At 40.3% G+C, this 25,420-nt stretch overlaps 1 protein-coding gene and 1 pseudogene across 2 annotated transcripts; one reads left to right on the top strand and one right to left on the bottom strand.

Annotated features, from left to right (window-relative positions):
• The first annotated feature begins 14,320 nt into the window (after positions 1 to 14,320).
• LOC143567925 (ribonucleases P/MRP protein subunit POP1-like) lies at positions 14,321 to 20,282 on the top strand. Of its 2 annotated transcripts, XM_077054201.1 has the most exons (11): positions 14,321 to 14,788; positions 14,906 to 15,380; positions 16,193 to 16,289; positions 16,404 to 16,499; positions 16,593 to 16,790; positions 17,403 to 17,500; positions 17,586 to 17,936; positions 18,013 to 18,121; positions 18,522 to 19,045; positions 19,272 to 19,436; positions 19,638 to 20,281. In XM_077054201.1, the coding sequence occupies exons 2-11, from the start codon at positions 14,923 to 14,925 to the stop codon at positions 19,834 to 19,836; spliced, it is 2,295 nt and encodes a 764-aa protein (XP_076910316.1). In that variant the 5' UTR covers positions 14,321 to 14,788; positions 14,906 to 14,922; the 3' UTR covers positions 19,837 to 20,281. The 2 variants fall into 2 exon arrangements, with proteins under 2 accessions (XP_076910316.1, XP_076910315.1); XM_077054200.1 differs by having other exon boundaries at positions 16,193 to 16,499; positions 19,638 to 20,282.
• Positions 20,283 to 21,452: 1,170 nt separating this feature from the next.
• Positions 21,453 to 22,780, bottom strand: LOC143567928 (chaperonin 60 subunit alpha 1, chloroplastic pseudogene; annotated as a pseudogene).
• Positions 22,781 to 25,420: the final 2,640 nt, after the last annotated feature.

Raw genomic sequence — 25,420 nt, 5'->3', positions numbered from 1 at the left:
AAATGCCACACCACTGAGGAATGCACATCTTTGAAGGATATCGTCGAAACATTCGTCAAAGATGGGAAACTCACACACCTCGTGGCGTCAATCAAGAACGGAGGGAGGAACGAATATCGGTACAAGGGCAATGGACGAAAGCCCGTCGACATCAGCATCCACATGGTTCATGGCAATGTCAGAGGAAGAAAACGACGAACAACAGAGCCAAGTGCGTGGAAGGAAGCTGAAGTGCGCTTCCCGCGTGTGCCAGGAGGGCCCAACAAAGAAGGCCCCATAGTCATCAAAAGCCAGCTGGGGCACTACATCACTTCCCGCACTCTTGCTGATAATGGCGCTTCGTCAACCGTCATGTATAGGCAGTTCTTCGACAAACTAGACGACGAAGACAAAGAACGCCTAGAAACGGTTTACGCCTCGATGGAAGGGTTTGACGGCAGCACAAACCCCCCCTTGGGGATTCTATCCTTCCCCTTCACTCTCACAGACGGGAAGTACTCCCGCACAGAAGACGTGGACTTCGTCGTAATGAGGAAGCCACACCACACGTACGACATTCTCTTCGGGAGAGACGGGATGGCAAGGTTCAATGCTGTGGTGTCGTCGGTCCATGGTATGATGGGATGGCCAACAGCTGAGGGCGTTGCTATGATCACGGGCATTCCCCAGGTATGCATCGCATCTGTCTCATCCGAACCTAAACCAAAGATGGCTAAACCAACAACCTATGAGCCAGAAGAATGGGCTTTCAATGGCAAATACCCTGACCAGGCTGTTACCATTGGCCCAACGATCACTCATCCCACACGCACCCTGCTCAAACGCTTATTGCAAAAAAATGCTGACATCTTCGCGTGGACAGCAGCTGACATGACTGGTGTACCCCGAAGTAAGGCGGAGCATAAGCTCAAATGTGACCCGGCTTTTACGCCAGTCATACAAAAGCGTCGCGTAATGGGTGCGGAACAGGCTAACGCGTGTAGAACCCAAGTCAAGGAACTCCTTGACGCAGGCATCGTACGCGTTAGTAAATATCAAACATGGGCTGCAAATCCCGTCATGGTACCGAAATCCAACAAACAATGGCGCATGTGCATAGACTTCAAAAACCTAAACAAAGCATGCCCCAAGGATTGTTACCCGTTACCCGAAATTGACCTTAAGGTAGATTCGTTAGCACCGTTTCGCCTTAAATGCTTCCTTAACGCGTATAAGGGATACCATCAAATCCACATGGCCGTTGACGATCAGGACAAAACCGCATTTCGGACGCTCGATGGCACATTTTGTTATCAAATGATGCCATTCGGACTTAAGAATGCCGGGTCCACATACCAACGCCTGATGGACAAAGAGTTCCGTGCCCAAATCGGGAGAAACTTGGAAGTTTACATGGATGACTTGGTCATCAAAAGCCTTGAGCCAGAAGCGATGTTGAAAGACATCGAAGAAACTTTCAACACGCTCAGACGGATAAACATGAAGCTCAACCCGAGCAAGTGTTCCTTTGGGATGGAAGAAGGGAAGTTCTTAGGAGTCATCGTCACCAAAGATGGCTTCAGAGCGAACCCTGAGAAGGTCGAAGCCATTATGAAAATGGAATCACCTACTACCATCAAACAGGCTCAAACACTGAATGGACGACTAGTCGCACTTAACCGCTTTTTGGCAAACCATGCGGATAGGTCGTTCCCATTCGTGTCAACATTGAGAAATTGCTTGAAGAAAACGCACTTCCGCTGGACACCAGAAGCGGAAGCAGCTTTTCAAGAGATTCGGTCACGCTTGATCGAACTCCCAACACTCACAGCACCAGAAGTGGGGGAGGAATTAATTCTTTACCTCTCCGCTACAAACAGAACAACCGGGGCAGTCCTACTAGTAGAACGAAAAGGCATCCAGATGCCCATCTGCTATGTTAGCCGCGTCTTAACAGATGTAGAAACCCGGTACTCTACCCTGGAAAAATTAGTCTTAGCGCTTGTACAGGCTTCACGCAGGCTAAGACGATATTTCCAAGGCCACCCAATCACCATTCTCACCAACTTCAAACTTGCAAACGTTCTAGGCAAACCCGAGTTGTCAGGGCGCCTAGCCAAATGGGCAATTGAATTGGGAGAATACGCGATAAAGTACAAGCCAAGACCAGCCATAAAAGGCCAGGTCTTGGCCGACTTTATTGCAGAAGTCCCCGCTTCGCGGGAAAAAGAGTGCCAGGAAGAGGCTCAACCCTCTCCAGCACAGGACATTGATGATGTCTGGCGACTCTATACTGATGGAGCAGCCAACAACGAGGGTTCAGGCGCAGGGTTGAAACTAACTAACCCAGCAGGCCAAGAGTACACTTACGCTATTCGGCTGGATTTCCCAAGTACGAATAACGAAGCGGAGTATGAAGCATTCTTGGCCGGATTAAGAATTGCGCGTAAGATGGGGGTGAAAAACTTGGAAGCTCACGTGGATTCCATGTTAGTAGCCAACCAGATAAACGGGACGTACACGGCCGTGAACGACACAATGGCCCTGTACCTCGCACAAGCAAAAACCCATATGCGCGATTTTAACGATTGCAAAGTTATGCACATCAAGCGAAGCGAAAACAAATCTGCGGATGCGTTAAGCAAGCTTGCATCGTTAGCCTTCACCCACTTGGGAAAGGACATCCGCGTTGAACTTCTTTGAGCACCATCAGTCCCGCACAAGGAAATCTGTGTCATCCAAACCGGCACGGAAAAATGGATGACACCAATCATAAATTACCTTGCAGCGGGTATACTACCAGAGTCGAAGACACATGCAAGAAAGATACGCTGTAAATCACTGAACTATCAACCTGTTGATGACATACTTTACAGGCGTAACTTTCTTGGCCCACTCTTCAGATGCGTGGACGACTAAGATGCCGACTACCTCCTAAGGGAAGTACACGAAGGCATCTGTGGAGTACACGCAGGTCCACGCGCAGTTGTAGCTAAGCTAAACAACGCGGGATACTTTTGGCCGGGGATGCACATGAATGCGCTGGTCTACATCAGAAAATGTAGATCCTGCCAGCTCTACGCACCCAACACGCATCGCCCGAAGAACGAACTTGTTCCAGTCATTTCTTCATGGCCATTTCAGAAGTGGGCTATCGATGTGACAGGCCCATTTCTCACAGCAGCAGGGAACGTTCAGTTCCTAGTGGTAGCCATCGACTACTTCACCAAGTGGATAGAAGCAAAACCCTTAGCCCAAACAACCGCAAAACATATCAAAAAATTTATTTGGGAATTTATTATTTGTCGTTTTGGACTTCCACAGAATTTGGTGAGCGATAATGGCACCAACTTTGCTTACCAGAAGCTACAAAAGTGGCTGAAAGAACTTCAAATCACCCACACCTTTACCTCAGTGGCATACCCGCAGGGTAATGGTGAGGTGGAAAGAGCAAACAAGAGCATCGTCGACGGCATAAAGAAAAGACTCTTGGAACATAGATCCGGCTGAGTGGACGAAGTTCCACATGTCCTTTGGGCGAACAGAACGCAAAAAAAGGCAAGCACGGGCGAAACCCCGTTCAGCCTCACCTATGGCACTGAAGCCATGGTCCCGGTCGAAATTGGTCTACCCTCACCAAGAGTCATAACTCAACCAGAAGACAATGATGCGGAAAGACGGTTAGACCTTATGCTGACCGAAGAACGCATAGACTTAGCCGCAGCGCGTGAAGAGAACTACAAGCGACAAATGCAAAAGTACTACAACACGCGGGTAAAACTCTGCAACTTCAATGTCGGAGACTACATACTACGTAACAACGAGGCTTCGAACCAAGAACGCCCAGGAAAGCTGGCCCCGGTCTGGGAAGGGCCATACATCATTAAAGAAGTTTTGGGAAAGGGCGCATACCGGCTCGAAAGGCTCGATGGCACCCCCATCCCAAGAGCATGGAATGGAGCTCAATTACGCAAATGTTACATGTAGATCAATTCCAAACTTGTAAAGAAAATGCCTAGAGCCACTTCTAATGGAAATGATTCTCCTTTATCACATTGTGTTGATAGCCTTACCTTTATACTTATGAACTGACCACACTGATGTGCCGGTATTCACCGCATAAATGTGGGAGGAAGTAAGTCGTTGCGTGTGGAAAGCGGCACAACCCGCATAAACACAAAAACAGTAAATATTTCTAAGAGGAAGATGAGGTAAACCTTCACGCAGGTTAGATATAGGTAAAGTTTGGTCATCCTACTAAGTGAAAGTGACGGTTCTACCCGCACAATCATGATAGAGGAAACAGAACAGTAACCTATTATCCAACACGCATCGAAAGGTTAACTTCTTCAAAACACTTAGAAAATTGCTAAGTTAAACTAAAATATGCATGAGCAATTCATATAATGTTTACAAGGCAAGGCGTTAACAAAATATTTATATTTACAATAAAAATTCAAACATTACAAGAATGGCTAGGTATTTAACCGCCTACAAAAATACAAATCTATCCTAACGGTTGGAAGGGATCTCAAGGTTCAAGCTTCAGGACCACTCCCTCCAAACCCACTCGAACCCGCACCATCAGTTGTCTGTGGCGGTTCGAGGAAAGCCTTGAGAACAGCTAGCCCGTTATCAGCAGCCGCAATTTCGTTCACCTTCTCCACAACCGGATGCGGGAAGGCAGCATACTGGTTCACAGCTTGGTCGTAGGCAGCTTCAGTGTCTACATCGTGTAAAGGAAAGTTGGAAGGCGGGATGCCCTTCTCTGCAAATCCTAGACCAAGCAGGAAACCAGCTTTCTCCCCATCCTCATGAGAAGCGTTGAGGGCTGCACTCATGGCATCGTCATAAGATGTGTTCGCGAAAATCCGATGCACAACCTACAAAAAAAAAGTATATATAAAGGAACTTTTCTAAGTATAAAGGAAAGCGTAAAGAAATTATGGAGCTACGCGTACCTGCGGCAACGCTTCTCGTAGAAGCCATTCCTTAATGATCAGAGCTTTTTGGAGGGTAGCTTGAGCTTGATCGCGGGCGCGTTCGGCTTCATTCTTGTTGAGGTTGGCAAGCAACACATCCTTAGCAGCAGCCTCTTCAACGCCCTTGAGCTTGCGCTCAGTGCGATCAAGCATACCCTTCTGATCCAGGAGCTCTTGGAGCTTCTTGGCATCTTCTAAAGCCAAAGAATCATGAGCCTGCTGAAGCTTCTCTAGTTTGGCTTTGAGCTCTTCGTTCTCAGTGCGCAGAGGCTCAGCAACGGCTTCAGCTTTTGTGGCCCTCTCGGTCGCATTACGCGCAGTTTCCTTGGCCAACCTAAGCTGTTCGTCAACAGCTTGGGTAGCCTTGGAACGGGCCTCATGCCTGGCCTGAATCTCGACCTCAAGGTCCTTGAAGGCCTTCTCCTTCTCCGCGGCGGTGGCAGCAAGCCTCTTGTTCTCCTCCCCCAATGCTCGCGCCTGAGCCACTTCCAGGCTACGCGCAGTCTTTAACTTGTCGTTTTCACGACAAAGTAGCTCGACGCGCGGCTGCATCCGGGCAATGAGGATTCGGAGCTCATTGGACAGCCTACCCTCCTGGTAGCTGGCCATTGCCTCCCCCAACACACCGCTTGAATCAAGAGGAATTTTTATCATTTCAAATCGATAATAAGGGCGGCATGGCGCGCCCAGTCGACACAGTCCGCAGCCGTTCGGAGGGTCGTTCCCCGGCGGATATTCCACCGTGGAGCGTACACCTCATTGGAATCCGAAACTGCAAAAACAAAAAACAGTTAGGAAAAAAATGACAAAAATGGGTAATAGGCCCAATTAACCCCACGCACCTGTAGGGTCGATAACAGGCCGGTGGCCGCCGAACCCGTCACCCGAACCTAAGGGATATCCATCCAAGAGGTCAAGGAGATGGGAAGGAGGCAAAGATTGGCTAGAGGTCCCAACCCCAAACATACCTGAAGAACCGGCCATGGACGTGGTAGTCGCTGACATAGGAGGGGGCATGGTAGAAGCCACCGTGGTAGAGACCATCGGAGGTGAACTCATTGGAGATGAACTCACAACCGTGGTCGCCGCTGCGGATGAGCTTGCAGAAAAAGTCATCGCCGGCCCAGTAAAGGATGTGGTAAAGATAACACTGACGGCCGGCGGAGATGAAGTCATAACTGAAACAGTTGCCTCAACAGTAGGGGCAACTGAACCAGCACCGGAAACAGGCGCAACCGCCTGGGTCATCGCCTCGGATAGGTTGACCAAACCTATCGTCGTGGGTCCTGAACTGCTTCCTCCCGCACCGCTCTGAAAAGCAGATACGTCCACTCCTGCATAAAGAACAAAATATTAAAAACAATGGCGAAAAGAAATGCGGGAAAGGTAAAAAATTATACTTACGGGTTTTCTTAATCTTGAAAGACCTGACGGGCGGAGACGAACCCAATGGAACTGGCCTCTTCACGCCAGTCACCGTCGCAACGCTTGGTTGCTCGGAGGTGACAGCCGTCTCAACCTCCGAGACAATGGTCTCGCCACCACCAAGGTCCCCCGCCGCCTCCTCACTCTCAGTCTCGGAATCCGACTGATTCCCCAGGTCGACGACGGAAGCGACCTTCGCCTTGCCCTTCCCGCCAGCAGCCTTCTTCTTCCTCACAAAGAAGGGCCCATCTGCGGATTCCTCATCAAAAGATGACAAAATCAGAGGAATTCCAGCAGAAGTTTGAGCATGAAGAGGACGAGGATTGAAGAACTTATTACCTGGCCAAGTGGCGCTTAGGATCTCATGACCTGCCGGATAGACTTCATCGAACCTATCCGCAGTTTGCTCCAAGATGGGCAACTCATTCTCGTCAAGATCATGAGTACCCAACCGTGCGGGACCACCAGTCTCCCGCGGATACAGGAGCGATTGTAAGTCGTTCCCTTCTGAAATAAGAAAAGATAACAGTGTTAGTAGAAAAACCCTAAACCAACACAAAAATGGAGCATACCGTAAGGAGTAGAGCTCAAACTGTATTCAAGGACGATGGGTATTTGCGGCGTCCCAGACCCGGCATCCTTCCACACGCGGCTCATCCCGAGCATCACCATCCCAGACTCCGCGAAGCGATAAACCGGAGTCTGGATCTGGGAGATCCTGGCGAACCATTCCGCCTCCTGGTAATTGGAGGCGTGACGATTAGGGAGCGCCCTCCCGTTCTTTAACGTCATCGCGATGGGGACGACGCGAGCGGAGATGTAGAAAAACTCCCGCTTCCAAGACCGAAGACTGCGCTCGGTAGCGCAGATCTTCAACCCCTTAATCCGAGTGACCAGGGTATACCAACCCTGGATGCACCTCCAGGAGTAGAAGGTCATCAAGCGGTCGACGCGGGGCTCGATGCCCAGAATACGGCACACCCATTCGAAGTGGCGAACTTTAGCAATCGCCATCGGGTGCACCTCCGTAAAATGCACACCGTGTTTCTCCAAAACACGGTATACGAACTTCGTTAATGGGAATCTGAGATTCCCATATATGAAGAATGAGGCATAAACCCCTATCTTGCCCTTAGGGGCATCATACACCGTCTGGTGGGGCTCCGGAAACTCAGGCTCGTAAGGATCGAGCATGAACTTCTTGACGATATACTGGTATAAATCGACAGAAAGAGTACACTGGCACTCGCCAGCAGTACTCTTATCGTCCTTATCAGACGTGGACGTCGGGTTCTCGAGGTATACATCGGACTCCTCGACGTTAACCTCAGGATCATGTGTAGAAGAAGACATTTTTTAGATGTTAAAGAGAGCGATTTCAGGAGAATGCTCGACGGAAAAGTTAGAGTATTCGCCGGAAATCGCTTAGAAGAAGAAGAGTGAAGTGAAAGTATGGAATGAGATACACCCTCTCCCCCCTTATATACTCATCGCAATGAATGCGATGAATTTAATGCGGAGGAGAGAGAGAGCGCAGGTGCAATGAAACGGCGACACGTGTGGATAAAGCAAGCTGGCAACTGGTGTCAGGATGGCGCGTGACATGAAAATCGCGCCCACGCGCCTGAAAAAGCGTCCTGATTGACCACATGCTGTCACGTCGTCATAACTTCCTGCACGTCCTGAAACCGTCAGAAGATGCCAACGTCCCTTCAGTCATTTGGACTGTCCTTATCTTTTCACCAACTCTTCGAATTTCAGAGATTCAAAAAGATTTAAAAATAAGAGGGAATATACCCCCTTACCTTGGAAAACAAGAAACCATAAGACAAGTGCGGGTACAGTGTCAAGGCGAAACCCTTCACATACTTAGCACTTGCAGGGAATTGAAGCCAATATACCTTGGAAAACAAGGAACCGTAAGACAAGTGCGGGTACAGTGTCAAGGCGAAACCCTTCACATACTCAGCACTTGCAGGGAATTGAACCCAAGAAGGATCTTATGGGCCATGCTTACGGAAAGAGAAATAACACCTCCGCATGGCGGGAACGTTGAGAACTAGATTGAAGCTTCAAGGTGGAATTGGTGGTTTAACATAACTGATCACTATGTCCAAAACTACCAAAACCCCGTGAAGAATCTATACAAATGAAACTCAACGCTCCCGACTTGCGAAGAGGTTAAACACCTACCCGCATCATAACCAAAGATCAGGCAGAAAAGTCGGGAATTTCTGCAAGTGACATTAGGAAAACTGCGGGAAGAATCCCCACGGAAAACCTTAAAAAAAACAAAAACCACTCTTTAAAACCCCTTGCTTAAAGTCCAAAAGTTCACCTCATTAACAATTCATGAGAAGAACAATGGACTGGGGGGACTTGAAGAGGTAGGTCCCCGCAAAGCCCAGTTGGACCCGCAAGACACACCTTGAAGAGGTACGTCTGCGCAAAGACCAGCTGGTTCCGCAGGACCCACCATGCTCAGAGATGAAGACCTTACACGCAGTAAGCCAGCTGTTCCCACAGGAAAGCCTCCCTTGGTACAGTACCCTACCTGTTCCCGCAGCCGTGGGTACAAGCCAAGGAAGGCTACCCGCACTAACAGTAAGGCTACACGCATAAGGCACTAACTCACTTCAGCAATGTCACCTGAGGAAAGAATGAGCAAGGCAGGAATATTCCCGCCCAAAAGAGCCAGCCCGTACGCTTCTGGAAGATCTTTTGTACTATACCTGCCAAGGTATGGACAAAATAGACAAGATCTGACAAAAGCAGCCCATGAACCAATCACAGGGTGACAGCTCACCGATAATAGTACGAGGAGGAGCACGCTCCAGTACAAAATGTCACTATCAGCTGCTGCCTACCCACCAACTCCCATCGTGGCACGTACGTAGCCTGTAGTTGGTGGAAAAGGAATATTATATACAGCTGGCCGTACCTGCTTGGAAACCTACCTTCGGCTATAAATACTCCAACATCTTGGAACGGTATCATCTTATCTTATCTTCTCTCTAGCTATTTCTCTTAATATACACTTATATTCAGAGCAACCTAGTCTGATTCTCACGCCGGAGGGTGGTCACAAGGAGGAACCCCCCCTTCTCAGTGACGAGCTCACGGTGTCTGTTTTGCAGGTCGAGAAGAATAACCATCTTTGCCGGACCTAACCCTCGTGGGAAACATCTACTTAACCCTAAGATTATCCGTAATCTGCCGGGGTCATTTAGTGTTTCTTCACAATGGTACCCTTTAGCTTAACCCATTAATTAACTTTGGTTAGTGTAAAGTATGGATGAGCTCGGGATGGTACCGGTACCCATCCCGAAAATCCTAAATATTTGGCATCGGTACCGGTACCAAAATGTTCGGTTCGAACCGTACCGATACCGAAAACTCAAATTTGGTACCCATTCGGTACTAATCTAGTACCAATGGATACGGTATCAAAAATGCTCATCCCTAGTGTAAAGAATGATTTAGTTACCAACAGGCCAAAACACATAGGATTTTCTATGTACTTACAATGTACTAACTATAAATGACTTAATCCGTAATTACTGGTACATAGGATGGATTTCGGTATCGTAAAGCCAACACGGGGCTACTAGCGCAATGCATTCTTTTTTTGTTTATTTTGTTTTGTTTTAGTTTCAGTATCATAATGAACGTAACGAAAACTGACCGAATGTCAATTTTGTTTTAGTTCCGGTATCGTAACGAAAGTGGCAAAAAGCGACCGAATTTGCATGGACTCACTGCCTCAACGCTCGGTTTTACCAACACCCGAGTTTTACCGGCTGACACCACGACATTGGTTCACCTCAATTTTTATATATATATTTTTTATTTTTTGTTATAGTTACGGTACCATGATGCACGCTACTGAAACCAACCGAATATGCGTTGACTTATCGCATCAACACCAGGGACTGGCAACAACGCTTGGGTATTACCGAACCATTGATGCTAACACTAGTTTTTTTTTTCTTGTCAGTATGACCCGGACATTTTGGTGGTGTAGGTATGCTACGTTCTAAAAAAAATATGATATGCAACATGAAAATAATGAAAAGTGTATACTAATTAAGATAACATTCCTAGCGTAAATAAATTCGATGGGCCGGACCGTAGGTACGTAAGTAACAAAAACTTATTTAGACTTGGGTTGAAAACCTATATATCCCTGTAAAGTATAAATACTAAAGAATAAAACTTAAAGAAGCCATATAATCGTATTTTGATCGATAAATCGAAGTCGGCCAGTTGAGGTATGATTTTTATCTTAAAACACTTCCTATAACTAAAACTGATTGTTTATTATTATTTTATGATGTTTATTTTTAATCATTATCTACTGTTATGATTTTATGTTTCTTTGTCAAATATGTAAACAGTGTTTGTTTTAACGAATTAAAGATCTTCGATGGAGCATAGACAAGATTGTTGTTTGCTTGATCTGTCTCTAAAGTATCCTTGGTTTGTTATTGAGAACCTGGAAGCCGAAGTTGACAAAGGAGATCTATCCCATACATTACCTGCAATCTCAATATCAGTTTCGAATCCCCGGGGGATGTATCCACGGTTGTTTTCATGGCTGGGTGATTCTCTCAAACCACCTCATGTGGTCTATTTGGAACCCATTGACTGGTAACGTCATACGCCTCCCTCCCTTGATTTTGAAAGATGTCGATTCTGACTCTATTGGAGAATGTTGTTTGTCGCGTTCTCCTTATGACCCTAGATCACTTCTCCTGTTAACTATACACGAAAAACCTACCATTGTTTTTTGTGGACTCGACGGTAAGTTAGGATGGACCGAAATGTCATATGCTAGACAAATGAGGGACATGGAGTTGTGGGATAGTCTATTGTATTGTCTAACTTGCTGCAATGGTACGATATATGCCTTGATTACTAGGTATGATTTTGTTATACATGTTGATGTTGATGTGGGTAAGGATGGAGAAGTTGTGATAAATCTATTGCCATTTGTGGAACTACCACATCCTTTCTTAAGCTGTTTTTCTTCCTTGGAACCTTTTCTAAAAGGAAGTTGTGTGGATCAATTGTTCTACATTTTAATGGGTTTTGATGATTTAACACTTGGTAGTGTGTATCTATATAAACTGGACATGACTAGTTTGAAATGGGAAGAATTACAAGACCTCAAAGATGCTATCTTCTTCTTGGATCTTGCTCATAATGAGAGCTCGGCATATTACCGCTCTGAAATTGCATCCGAGTTAGGAGGTTATATACACATTCTTGGCCGAAATGGCAAAGCAATGCACTCCCTACACGTTAAAGATAAGATCGTTTCTGTATCTTCTATGCCTTCTTGTCTAACATCATCAAGCAGCCGCTTGTTATTATGGGAATACACCAGGTATTTTTTTTCTTTCTATTTTTATATATTGTACATGGAGAGAACTCTAAGAAACCATTTTGTGTGTAGGTTACCACTTGACCATATAGATATCAAGTGTAAAACTGATTTTAAACCAGTAGAGGGTAATGGAGATATCATCATGCTTGATGTTAATAACACGAAGAATGAAGAGAATAGTGAATCACATCTTTTGAATATTCCGTTTAATGTTTTGGAGATGATTACAAAGCTTTGTGTTGGTGTTGAATACCTCAACTTCCGTGCTACGTGCAAGACATGCCAATTAGGAGCACCTATTGCTCAATGGAGTAAGAGAACCGCACTACGCCAATTGCAGACCCCATGGCTAGTGGTGGTAAACCATCATCAAGGCCTTACCACTTTCACAGACCCGATGTTTGGTGACAATTACTTTATAAATATACCAGGAGAACTAAAGGGTGACATGCGAATACTCTGTTCCTAGTATGGTTGGTTGCTGATGATGATATGTGAAATTAGAAAGTCCCGGTTGGTGTTCTTTAATCCCTTCACACGTGATATCCGTGAGCTTCCAGGAATGTATGCAGACATGTTTTGTTTCTCAGCACCTCCTACTTCCTCCAATTATATGGTTGTTGGATTTCCTAGATGTTCAAAGCATGTTTACGTCCACTTTGTAGCAGGAGAACCATATTGGCGTAAGCTATTTGTTGGCGCAAATCCACAATATCTTCGTTTTCCAACATTTCATGGCTCAGATCTTTATGCCATGTGTAAAGATGGGGAACTTGTTATTATGAGAGAAATAAAGGACGTACAATTAGAGTATACCTGGAGGCGCGTTACAACCAAATCCGCAACAAGTTTGGGTAAGACCTTACAGTATTTTCTAGTGAAAGGTGATGAACATTTTTTACTAGTCAAAATGGGCGAATTTGGAGAAGACATTCAAGTATTCAAGTTGAATTCTTCTACAAAAAATTGGGAGAGAATAGATGGCTTAGGAAGGCATGCGATTTATATTTGTGATACAACATGCATTTACATTGAAGCTAAAACACAAGAAATGGAGAACAAGATTTACTTCCCGCGACTGCATTCACAGAACCAAAAGATGGTGTTCTATTCACTTGAAACATGCACGTATCACACATCCGATGGCAGAAGCATGGAACAAAATTTCTTTGAAACTCAACACCATAATATATATACTCGTACTTGGATTCAACCAAGTTGGTCCTAGCTAGCTAGCAAACTTTATTCATCCCTCATTATGATGTTTTACTCATAGTTGCAATTATTCATTTAGTTATTGCTAAGAAACACATAATGAAGACCTTGGTGATGGGTGAACAAGCAAACAGTGAGTGGACATCATAATCATCAAAGTCAAAATTTGAAAATAAATTCCAAGTAACAAAATCAATTTTCAAGACAAGAAATTCTTGAAAGTTACATATCCAAGTACGTTTGATAAATTGTTTTCTTAGATATATACTTTTTCTTAGATGCATTTTCGTTAATTCAAACACAAATAATTATATATGATTACTATATATTTTAATGCAACTAAGTGAAGTATAAACATAGGTTCAACTTTAACTAATGTGTTTTTTTAATAAGACTTCATTTTGATAGATTTTGCACGCTCTTGCTAAAACACTCTTGAAAACTCTCACTCATTATAGAAACGCCAATTTTTCCAAACTAGAGTATACATGGTTAAGGTGAATTTAAGGTTCAGTAAGATATATATCTATGAAGACTTGAGAATAGGGATGTTCATCATCGCATCAAATTCTTATTTGAATTTTTAATTAGAATTAATTTCGAAATTTAAATATCTTAAATCAATTCGATTTGAAGAACCCGAATTCACATAATATACAACTTAATATATAATACATGAGCTTTCGGGTTTTATCTAAGACCTTGCAGGCAGACTCGTGGCATTCTAATACAACACTACATTGACGCGTTTGCAACTATGTTCGCAAGTCACAACTTTTTCTGAGCTCTGTTTATTAAATGACGATAACGTTAACTAAATCAAATAACATATTCTAACTATGCTAAAGAAAATTCTAATAAGTCTTAAATAATATTTTTTTAGAGTAAGTTGCAATGTTTGTCCATGTTATTTGGTTACACTCGTAACTTTCATTCATTTTATTTTTTAACCAGTGTACATCATGATTCGTTCTTTTGTTATTTTAGGGCAGCTTACTAACACCGCCAAGACTAATATGCCCTTACTAACAGATAAATAAAATAGAGTAAACTATCTCCGTATATAGTTTATGCTTAATAAGCTAGCTCCTAATAGATTTAAGATTATATCCGTCCATAAGGGCTAAAAACATGCCAAATCAATTGTGATATCAGATTTCCATTAATCCTTTAAAAGCACTCATTTTCTTCGCATTAGGTACAAGACAATTATGCCCCTGACTTTAAGTTAAAAAAATAGATAGATGAATTTAGCGATTTGGCCAAAACTAACAACATTGATAATAAAAGCTAAGATTAACAAGGAGCTAGTCTAACGAGATACATACGGTCCAAACAATCACCACTATAGAACCAAGGCTTAAATTCCTTGATCTATTCCGAACTCATAAAATGCCTAATGCACCTTATTTCACGTATAACACCATTGATATTGACCGTTTTTCCTAAAACTCCGTCTTGTTTCTTGCTTTCTTAATGCATCTAATTATTTTGTAAGACAAATGACATGAAACGACTTAGCTTTCAGGATATAAAAAACTAAATATTTATGCAAATCCAGGATATCGCGGGTCAAAAACACGAAGAAATCGGGTACCATATACCAATTCATATTTCCCTTTTCGTACTCACCATAAATAAATAAATAAATAATAACAATAATCATCGTCATAAACCCTAGCCGAGAGGGTTTTACAAAGCCCCAATCAACATATTTCCTACTTCTTCGATTATTGATTGCGTCTGCATCTTATCGACATCGATTTAATTTAATTTAGGGTTCCTCTGCTCTATCCAGGTACCCTATCGGTTTATTCAGTTCAATTCGGGTTTTAACTATTGTAACTAATTCACTCAATAATATGTAATCAAATTTGTTTGTTTAATTACTTGTTTTTGTTGCATCTGACTATAGGCTGGTGTGTTCCAACAATGACTACTGATGGAACCAAACAGCTCAAATGCCACGCCATACCGCCCGGTGAGGTTCTCGTGCAGAAGTTTACCGAGTCACGAGCGCCTGAACTCGACTCACTCTGCTCGACAGTTGCTAGCCGGTTGAACGATGATTTTAGGTCTCAGAGAAATAAGAGGAGGAGAACTACTGGTTTTGACAACCGGGCTTCGAAAACTAGATTTAGAAATAATAATAAAAAGCAAAAAGTGGGAATTCTGAACCAAGCAAAAAGTGATGAAAGTTTGGAGAAAAATGTTAATAGGGCTCCACCTCGTCACATTAGGCGCAAAAAGGAGCTTAATAAGAATCTTGAAACTGGATTCTGCGTGTCGGGTGATGGGACGAAGAGGCTTCGAATGCACGTTTGGCATGCGAAACGGTTTACAATGACTAAACGTTGGGGGTTTCATCTTCCTCTTGGTTTGCATGGCAGGTAATGAAAATGCTGTCTGGCCAAATATTTACATATTAATTGTCATTCAAATGTTAGTTATATCATGTAAAGAAGATGTGACAAAATGGATTGGGTCGGGTTGGCTTGTAAACGTACTGAATGAAGCAGGTTCATGTTTGTTCGTTAAATTTTACTGAACAAACGATTGAACATGAACAGTTAAATGAACAGGGGTTTCTTGTTCGTGTTCGTTTCTAAAGAAAATGAATGTGTTCATGTTTGTTTGTTAGTAATATAAACGAATGGTTCGCTAATGTAAAGGATCGAGTGTAATTGAACATAGATGAACGTAAATGAAAAACTTCAAGCAACATGAGCAAACGTTCATGAATATAAATGAATGAACAAGACATGTGTTAACAACACATGTGTTCATGTTCATTCGTTTTAACTAAATGAACACAAACTCTTGTTCATGTTTGTTCATTCATTAAATATATGCGAACACACATGAACTTCCCATTGAACGGTTCACTGAATGTTTGGTTCGTTTACAGGCCTAGACGAGACATCTAGTTGAAACGAATCAGTTTAGGTTGACCTATCAGTGTGTTGAATACTTGATTGAATGTAATCACAAAAAGTATAATATTTCGATAATAATGTTGTTTTTTTTAAATAAATCATTAGGAAGTTTTATGCATTAAAATTACACTTTGGGCGACTTCCGACCCGTCTGTCTCCTGACACGTTTTCTTTTAGCTAATATTGTATATTTACCTTGTTTGACCCATTAGAGATAAAATATAACCAAATTGGCCCGTTTGTAACTTATGTTTTGCTTAATGTAGTGGTAAAGGCTCAAGAGCACTTCTAAAATGGATAAAAAACGGAACTCTCGTTCATGATGCAAGTTATTACAATGCGGTTCAACTGCAAGGTTCACAGGTCATGTTTTTTTCTTATTTATTTTTCTTGAGTGTGAAGCCTCAGATAATTATATGTATATTTGATTATTTTTTATATCATTTTAGCTTTAATTGCTGTTTTGTCTTCTTGCAGGATTCCTTATTGTCGATTTTAAGCACCATAATGTCACCTTTTTCTTCATCAGATACTGAAAATGTACTTTCTGGTGGTGTTTATTCTTCTTCAATGGTGAATGGATTTTATGCATACATGTATATTAATATAAATCTGTCTGCTGACTATTTTGTAGTCTTTTGTTAATCTATGTTGTTACTTTTGCAGCTTCATCATGCCGGAGCGAACAGTTCACGCACAATTGCACCGGTTATTTATATGTGGAGACCTGTTCAGCAGTCAACGAATGCTGAGTCAGTATGTGATCGAACCAGTGAGTTAAGACAGTTATGGATATGGATACATGCTGCTGCATTGACTGAGGGTTACAATGCTCTGAAAAGTGTTTGTGAGAGTCAGGGTAAGGTAGAATTTGAGTTCTTTGTTAATTATTTGAGTTTTTTTTTATCATAAGAGGCACCTATTGTTTTAAGGGTTTTTTTTTTCTTCTAATTTACTTATATATATATTAGCCAGTTTGCCAACTTTGATAACTAAAACTACATTATCTTAGTAAACTGAATTTGGAGATTCCACACCCTTTTAAGCCTTTTCTGTTTGACCCAATTGGCTCGTTAGAGAAAAACAACTCGAATCGACCCATTTGTAAGTAAATGTGTCAAAATTGCTCATATCTTTTTTGAAGGTTGATGTCATAATCATGTATTGGTATTTCAGTTAGCTACATAAATGGTCCCTGTGGTTTTCAGTTTAACAGGTTAAACGTAATGGTAAATTCTGCTCACAAAACAGTTGCAAAACTAAATTATAAATTAGAGTTAGTTATACAAATAGTGTTAAGACTCAAAATATGCTATAAATTAAAGCTAGTTATTTTATGTAATTAACTATTATAGCTATTAGTATTGAATCATTAGAGTTCGTTTTTCTTTTCTTTTCTTTTCTTTTCTGTGTAAGGTTTCTTTTCTGTATATACATTGTAATCTCTTCGATTAAATATCAATTCCATTTACACAGGTGAGATGCATTTCACTTGAGGGGCAATTTGGAACTTTGGAAGTAATGGGTTCGAAAGCATCTCAGCTTTTTCAAAAAATATTGCATCCAGTTAGCAGGTTCAACATCCTATATTTCAATGTTTTCATCTAGTATTTAATATTTAATTGTGATAGTTTCTTAGCGTTGTTGTTGATCATGCAGCACGTCTGAGAAATCTTCCTTTTTGAAGAAGTGCTCATCAGTTGAAGCTGTTGATGAACACACCCCTTGTTTTGGAATAGCTCCTCTTATAGTTAAGGATCCTCGTGGTTTGACTAACGAAAACACGGAGTTTGACCAGAGTTGTACAGATTTGTGGGATGCTGAAAAAGGGTTGTACTGTCCATTAGAAGAAAGTGTTCTTTGTATGGAAAAACATCATCAACGTCTTGTGTCGTTTTGTTTAGCCGACACCCATTCAGTTGTCGTTAATGCTTCAACCGGGATACATTCTTCAAGAGTTTGCCCTATAATGCTTTTGAGAAGGAATAACTTAATGGATTCAGTTACAAGGTAATTTAACAGAATTTTCACAAGGCTACTTTATTCAAATATCTGAGATCCAAAAGTTCTAACTGCATTGTTTCAGGTGGACTATTGTACTTCCTTTGAGCTGGGTCAAAGCATTTTGGGTTCCTTTTGTCTCGCTTGGTGCCCGGGCTATTGGTTTGAGAGAGCGATCTTGGGTTGCTTGTGAAGTAAGTTATATATTTGAGCAGTTAAATACAATGTATAACCCGAGTTGACCTGTTAAATACAAAGTATAACCCAAGTTGACCGGTTAAATAAAGTATAACCGATTTGACCCGTTAAATACATGTATATCCTGAGTTGACTCATTAAATACAAATATAACCCAAGTTGACTCGTCAAATACAAGTATAGTTAGATACAAGTGCAACCCCGTGTTGATCCATTAAATACAAGTGTAACCCATGTTGACCCGTTTAGTACGAAGTACTATAACCCAAGTTGACCCGTTAAGTAAAAAGTATAACCCGAGTTGACCTGTTTACCAATAGACAGTCAAAATTGCCACGTCTACCCGGTACTTTAAAATTTAAAAGTTTTAACAATTTTTAAAACTTACATTTGCAGGCGGGGATACCAAACTTTCCATCTGAGTTTCCCGAATGCGATTCTTACTCTTCATTGATGGAAGCTGAGGCGGCAGCCATGGATAAAGAAGCAGCTCTTCGTCCTGCTTCTGTAAAACCGTTTAGCAATCCCATTCCACCTCCATGGAACTGTGTTCGTCTTGCTTTCGAAACAAGTCAAATATGTTCTAACGAATCGGATGCGGTTGCTGAGCTGGCATTATCAGACAATGATACTGCCATAGCAAGGTCATCAAGAATGCTGTCTGGCTTCTTGAATACTATAAACGGTGATCGTTTACCTATTTTCCCACATTTTTCTGATAAGAACACATGCTTATCGAAAATCATGAAGGATGAGAAAATACTCGATCATGACCTGAATATAGATAGTTTTCTGGGAAACCGATGTAGAAAGGTGTGCTTTGTTAGAGTTATTCTTCGCACGTTTAAAGAAGGTGCTATTGAGGATGGAGCTGTTATTTGTGCACCCCGTTTGGATGATATTAAGCTTTGGATTTCAGGGTAAGTTTTTTAACTTCTTTATGTTAATGTTTGTTTTATCACCATTGTCATTACAAAAACCTTTTTATATTAATAAGTCTAATTTATGTTAATAAAACGATTTATGATGTTTCATAAATTTATGTTAATAAAATTTTGTTAGGCTACATATGCTATTTGTCATTTCATATTTTAGTGTAATGTCTCTTTTGCCCCTAACGAAATGATATGCGATGAATTAATGCAGTTCAAACGGCAAGTGTGAACTTCAAGTACCGCAGTCATCAGTATCAAGTTACTTTGTGAAACGAGATTCTGGTAAATGGGAATATCAATTGCCTGAAGATCCTGCGGTCGTGGAATCTAATAGGTGGCCAATTGGTTTTGTCACTTCCGGATTTGTTCATGGAAGGTTAGTATAATTCTGTCAACCCTTTGTACCATATATATAATATGCATTTGACTTAATTTGGTCAAACATACATTGCTGATTAATTATGTTTTTAACATAACTGATTATGCATCTTAAAACACTAAATATGGAAGATGGTTGCTGTTTCATTGATTTCATCGGCACACATTATGACTGAAGTTGACTTCTGTTGACTTGCAGCCACAAGCCATCTGCAGGGGGTCTATGTGATGCGATGTTGCTTGGTCGTCTTAGACACGAGCAGTGGAGTTCAGTGCCTTTGAAGCAAAGGAAGAAGGAAATATATGTTCTAACGAGAAATTTAAGATCAACGGCTTATAGACTTGCAGTTGCCACAATTTTTCTTGAACACCACCAAGAAGATTTTGATTACATCTGAAATCAGGTCGGGTTACTATCATGTGATTTTATAATTTTGATAGGGTTATTATTATTTTTTCGCTTATTCGTAGTTTAAGTCAAATTGGCCTATATTGTGGTTGTGAGTCGTGACTGATTCAGCCAAACCGACTATTATGTTTGAAGCAAAATTGTTTTTGAATGATAAATAAAATACATTGATTAACTTAAAAGAAAAGCATGATAAGAAAAGCATGACATTGAATAAAGTTTGTCGTTACTTTAGTATTTAGGAAGTACATAAAGGTAATTCATAGAATAAAAGATTACATAAAAAACATGTTATCAATACATTGGCATTTGACATAGGATGAAAGGAATAAAAGATAATAAAGTTACATAAAAAACATGCTATCATGATATTGACATAGCATGAATTATGAAAAGAACCTAAGATAGAACCATACAACATTACAACCCAAGATTCACCAAATTATTTTATTTGTATAGTTGTTAACTTTATAAATTTATTTTATTAAAGTTTGTATCAAAAAATATTAAAAGTATGCTTGTTTTTATTTTATTTTGCATATAAAATATCCATGCGTGTAAATTTTTAGGAGTATGATTTTATATAAAACTGTAAGATAAAAATAGTTTATTTGAATCAACTCTCAACCCCTTCGGTATGAATCACAATTGTATACAGAGGTGGTTTTTTTTATTTATTGATTTGTGTTAGTAGACGTAGGGTTGTGTAAACAGGTCAAACCCAAGAGACCTGATCCAGACACGTTTAATGGTATTCCCAAGATTCGGGACACGACTCTATTATAAATAACCGGGTCTGATCGGTTTGTGTATCGCGGGTCTTACCCCGGTTTATGTAAAGGGAAAATGATCAGACCCGCGAGACCCAACCTAGACCCGTTTAATTGTATTCTTAGGATACGAGAACCAACCATATTTTAAATAACCGGTTTGATCAGGGCTGGGTCTCGCATGTCTTACATGGTTTATGCTCACCCCTAAGTAGACGACATGTTTAATAAAAGTTGTGGATTTGATAATTTTTTTTCTATTACCAATAATTAATGAGAAGGTTTCAATTTGTTGTTGAACAAAGAGATGATCTGCGAGGAATATCAAGTGAGCAAATTGGACAATCGCCAATATTCAAGCATCTATTGATCACAACCAACTTCAACCTAGTTTCAATTATTATTGCTGAGAGACTGCCATTGCCGAATACTACTGTTGAGCAGAGATCACCATCGCAGATAGCTCAAATCAATGTAAATAGGACAGGTTTCAAGAAATTGTTAGCCTAAGAAGATTGAAGGCAAGAGAGCATGACAGACCTTTGTGTATGAAAAGGTTTATCGAATCGTAGATGCCAGAACAAACTCTTTCTCATCAAAGTTGAAAACGGAGACAAAAGGTTTCATTGAGCAATAGGTAAGAGAAAGTAGATAGTTGATTAAATCCAATATGAGCGTTTGATTTCAATCTCATCCAATTTTTGTTCTATTTTAATTTCAAACTGAGTCTCACTAAGTTACAAAATTAGGATCTTGAGTTTTTACTTGCTAGAATAAAACATATTTAGAGATAGAACTATAGAAGTATTATTACATCAACATAGAAGCATTAAGCTCATTTACTTAATTTCAGTGAAAGATACCGATTATACTCGATAGTAAGAACAGGCGATAAGACACGAGCAGCTGTAATCTAAGAAAGCAAGTAAAGAAAAATTAACAAGAATACCGTCAAGCTACATTTGGCCATAATATCTCAAACTGATACAAAAAACAGACCCTATCTGGTCCAATACCGCCTCTAAATTTCTCAATCATACAGTAAGCCCTTGTGGTGCAGCAGCCACTGGTGATTAAAGTTGGTGCTGCAACCATTCATTTGGTTTATAATGTTAACAAACGGACATAAGCAAACACTTCCATTTTCTTTAATGAACAAATATGAACAAGAACGTCTGTTCATTTTAATGCTCATGTTCGATCGGGTAAAGTAAAATGAACGGACATGAACAAGTCCCTATCGTGCTTGTTCGGTTCGTTTACAAACTTAGCAAGCATGAGTCAATTTGGTTCAATTATGAGCTACAACCGAAAACATAATGATTTCTATACTTTTAGATTATTTTAACTGATTGGTTTTGGATAATTTTAGGTTATTGAAAAAGAAGGTTCAATCAACTCAGATAAAATCATAAAATATTATTTCAGTTAATAAAAATAAAAACCCGGGTTAAATACAATATTTGTAATTTTATTCTCTTACAAAAAAGACAACTAATATGTTATTTATAAGAAATTATAAATACTTTTTTTTGACAAGGCGGTTCAGTTAATTTGGTTATTTAAACAAATATGACCTTACCCGAAGCATAAAAATCGATTGTCAAAACAACCATAAGCGAATCAATCGGTTTATTAATTTGTTCATGTATCTCAATTCCGTTTTTTATTTATTTCATTTTGGTTGGGTTATCCGGTTTTCATGTACACCCATAGTTATGAGGCATGACTTACCTTTTGAATGATGTCAGCACCTAACCGTTCATCTGCATCCTCAATTGTGTCTTTAATGGCTGGAACCAATGTCGATAGATGAACAAATGCAGTACCGCCACCTGGCACTATACCTTCTTCAATAGCAGCAAAAGTTGCATTTTTGGCGTCTTCAATACGCAACTTACGGTCTTCCAATTCAGTTTCGGTTGCAGCACCAACTTTAATCACCGCAATCCCACCCGATAACTTTGCAATTCGTTCAGACAATTTCTCAGTATCATAGACAGAATCAGTCTCAAATAATTCCTTTTTTATCTGGGCTATTCTTGATTGAATCTCGTCCTTCGTTGCTGCATCAGCAATTATGGTTGTTGAGTCCTTGGTAACTGTGATTTTCCTCGCAGTCCCGAGCTGATCCACCGTGGCATTTTGAATTAGCAGGCCCATGTCACCGGCTAGATACTCGGACCCTGGTCAAACAGGTAACACGGGTCAAATGGGTCAAACAGGTAAAACGAGTCAAACAGATCAGAAGGGTTAAACAGGTAAATAAAACAAATCAAATCTCAAAACATGTAAAACAAGTTAAACATGTCAAAAGGGTCAAACAGGTAAAACAAGTCAAATGGGTCAAACAGGCAAAACGAGTCATACGGGTTAGAAGGGTCAAGCAGGTAAAACAAGTCCAATGGATCAAACAGGTAAAACGACTTAAATGAGTCAATACGGTCAAACAGATAAAACGAGTCAAACAGGTAAAAACATCTTGACCTTTTAAAATAAAGTAAACTATGACATTGTAATTTCATTAGGCTTTTTAATATAGTGGGCTTTAAAGCCTCTCCACGTCATCGTAATATAAGAAACAAAACATCGAAGCCACTCTCTATAACGCCTCGTTGTGGTTTAAAGCCCATTTTACACCCCATTATATATTATATATACACACACACATACACATATATATGTATATGTGCATATGAGAGGGAGAGAGGGCCCACAACCCCCCCACCCCACCCCAGCGCACCTCGGCGATGTATCAGCCCAAAGAGCCCCCCCCCCCCCCCAACCCCGCCCATAATGAACTGTCTTAGGGGGAAGGGACACTCATGGGTATAACCCGTGCACCGCTCAATCCTATACTGCCACCTCATTTCTACTCTCAGATACCCACAAACTACAAAATCACCGACAACACCTACCCACAAGTACCATATAGTTTTTTATTCGTTTTTAGTTCTCTAAGTACAATAAATGTAAAAAATAAATCAATTTTATATGGAAAACATTTGCTATGAAATGAAGTTATGCACCCGAACCACATGAAGTGACGACGATGTTACCATGTGGTTTAGAAATCGTACACCCTACCCATATTGATGCATGTTCTCTCTGTGAGTCATTCTTGTTAATTAAGTCGACTCTGATTGTCAATATGATATTTTTTTGAAACTAAGATGAAGAATCATTTAGAGATATCCTAAGTTACTTTAATTAAAAGACTATTGCGTTTTATTTTAGTATTTGAGATGTTTGGTTTATTCGGAATTGTTTTGTAATTTGTTTAAATATGGTGTACTTAATTTAAATTTTGAATTAAATAAATAAATTAGATATTGTCATATTTGAATTGTTTGTTAGTAACTTGTGAGCTGTGAGCAATCAGCTCGCGCAACAGCATTTCTGTCGTAGATTGGGGTGCGACAAATTGGTATCAGAGTCGAATGTTATAAGTTAGGCCATTAAAAATGTCTAGTAACATGTTTAGGACCCAATGCTACTTGACTGTCTTATGATTTCAAGTTTTAATTGTTTACAACTTACTTATTTATATATTTACTTTATTATTTTAATCTTGTACACACACACAAGCTTCGAGGCTGTTCCTCATTCTCAAAGATTTTATTTAATTAATTAGTAGATTGCTTTCATTATGAGAAGTTTCTTAAGAATTCCTTTGTTTTTGTTTTTACTCCATCTCCTTAAAGCAAGAGAGCATGACAAGTTCTTGTAGTAACTGCGAGGGGGGGGGGGGACTGTGAGTCGGGCCTTGACAAAACAACCTCGAGAATCAAAGGTAAGACGCTATTTCTTAGATGGAGGATAACTCGACCACAATACTCGATCTTATAGGCCAAAGCGGAACAGATGTCATATGATCGGAACTTTAAGCAGTTAACATAACCCGCTAAACGGTTACACTCCTTAGTTACAAAACCGAATTCACGGTGATACGTGGCTAAATTCGGATATCCCAAATATTGTATTTTAATATTTAAAAAAACATACCGATACCGATAGAGTTAAATTCACGATGGTGGACAAAACAAACTTTTAGGATGCTATTAATTAGGTACCTTTTTACAAATTGAATTATCATATCATCATACCGATAAAACAGGGCCGTCTCCGAGAATGAAAACAAAAATTAGGCCTCGTACGAGACAAAATTTGGGCCTCCTTATAATAAAACTAATCAATTATATATTAAAAAACCAAATAGGAATACAATTGTAACAAAAAAGAAAAGTAGTAGTAAAATGATTGAACTTAGGTAAATTTTGAGGCTCTCTTAGCGTTTTGGGAAGCAAAGCTCTCAGTCAGTCTTTTGCTTTCTTCTCCTTGGTTCTTCTTTTACGTTTTTGGGCACTGTAGAAGTATATGTTATTTGGGAACGGGATGCATTATTTATAGACAAATACAAAAATATTTAAAGTTTTAAACATTAAATTTCATCTTGCAAAAGCTAATTAACATCAAACATACACACAAACACCAAGTATAAAATAATAAAATTTATAAGATCTTAATCAATTTCAACTAACTTTTACCATCTTTTATTTCTTTTGTTTTTTTTACCTCAGTTACTTCCAGATTCCCCTTTTATTGTTATAAACATTTCTCTATTTTAAATACCTCGGCTGAGCCGAAATAATAGGGCCGTCATGAATTTGACCATTTACCTCTCATTAGTGAAGGTTTTGCTGAGTGTGAAACCATGGAACGATGGCTGTACATGTAGAATTTGTAACGATGATTTTACATTTATATCTCATTACTGAAGGTTTTGTAGTTGTTTATTTGAAT

Source organism: Bidens hawaiensis, unplaced genomic scaffold (assembly GCF_021521415.1).
Source record: "Bidens hawaiensis isolate Kalapana, Puna unplaced genomic scaffold, B.hawaiensis_p1.1 tig00023712_1, whole genome shotgun sequence".
NCBI classification, from domain to species: Eukaryota; Viridiplantae; Streptophyta; class Magnoliopsida; order Asterales; family Asteraceae; genus Bidens; species Bidens hawaiensis.
The sequence above is the reverse complement of the archived record's forward strand: the minus strand, read 5'-3'. Positions and strand labels throughout refer to the sequence as shown.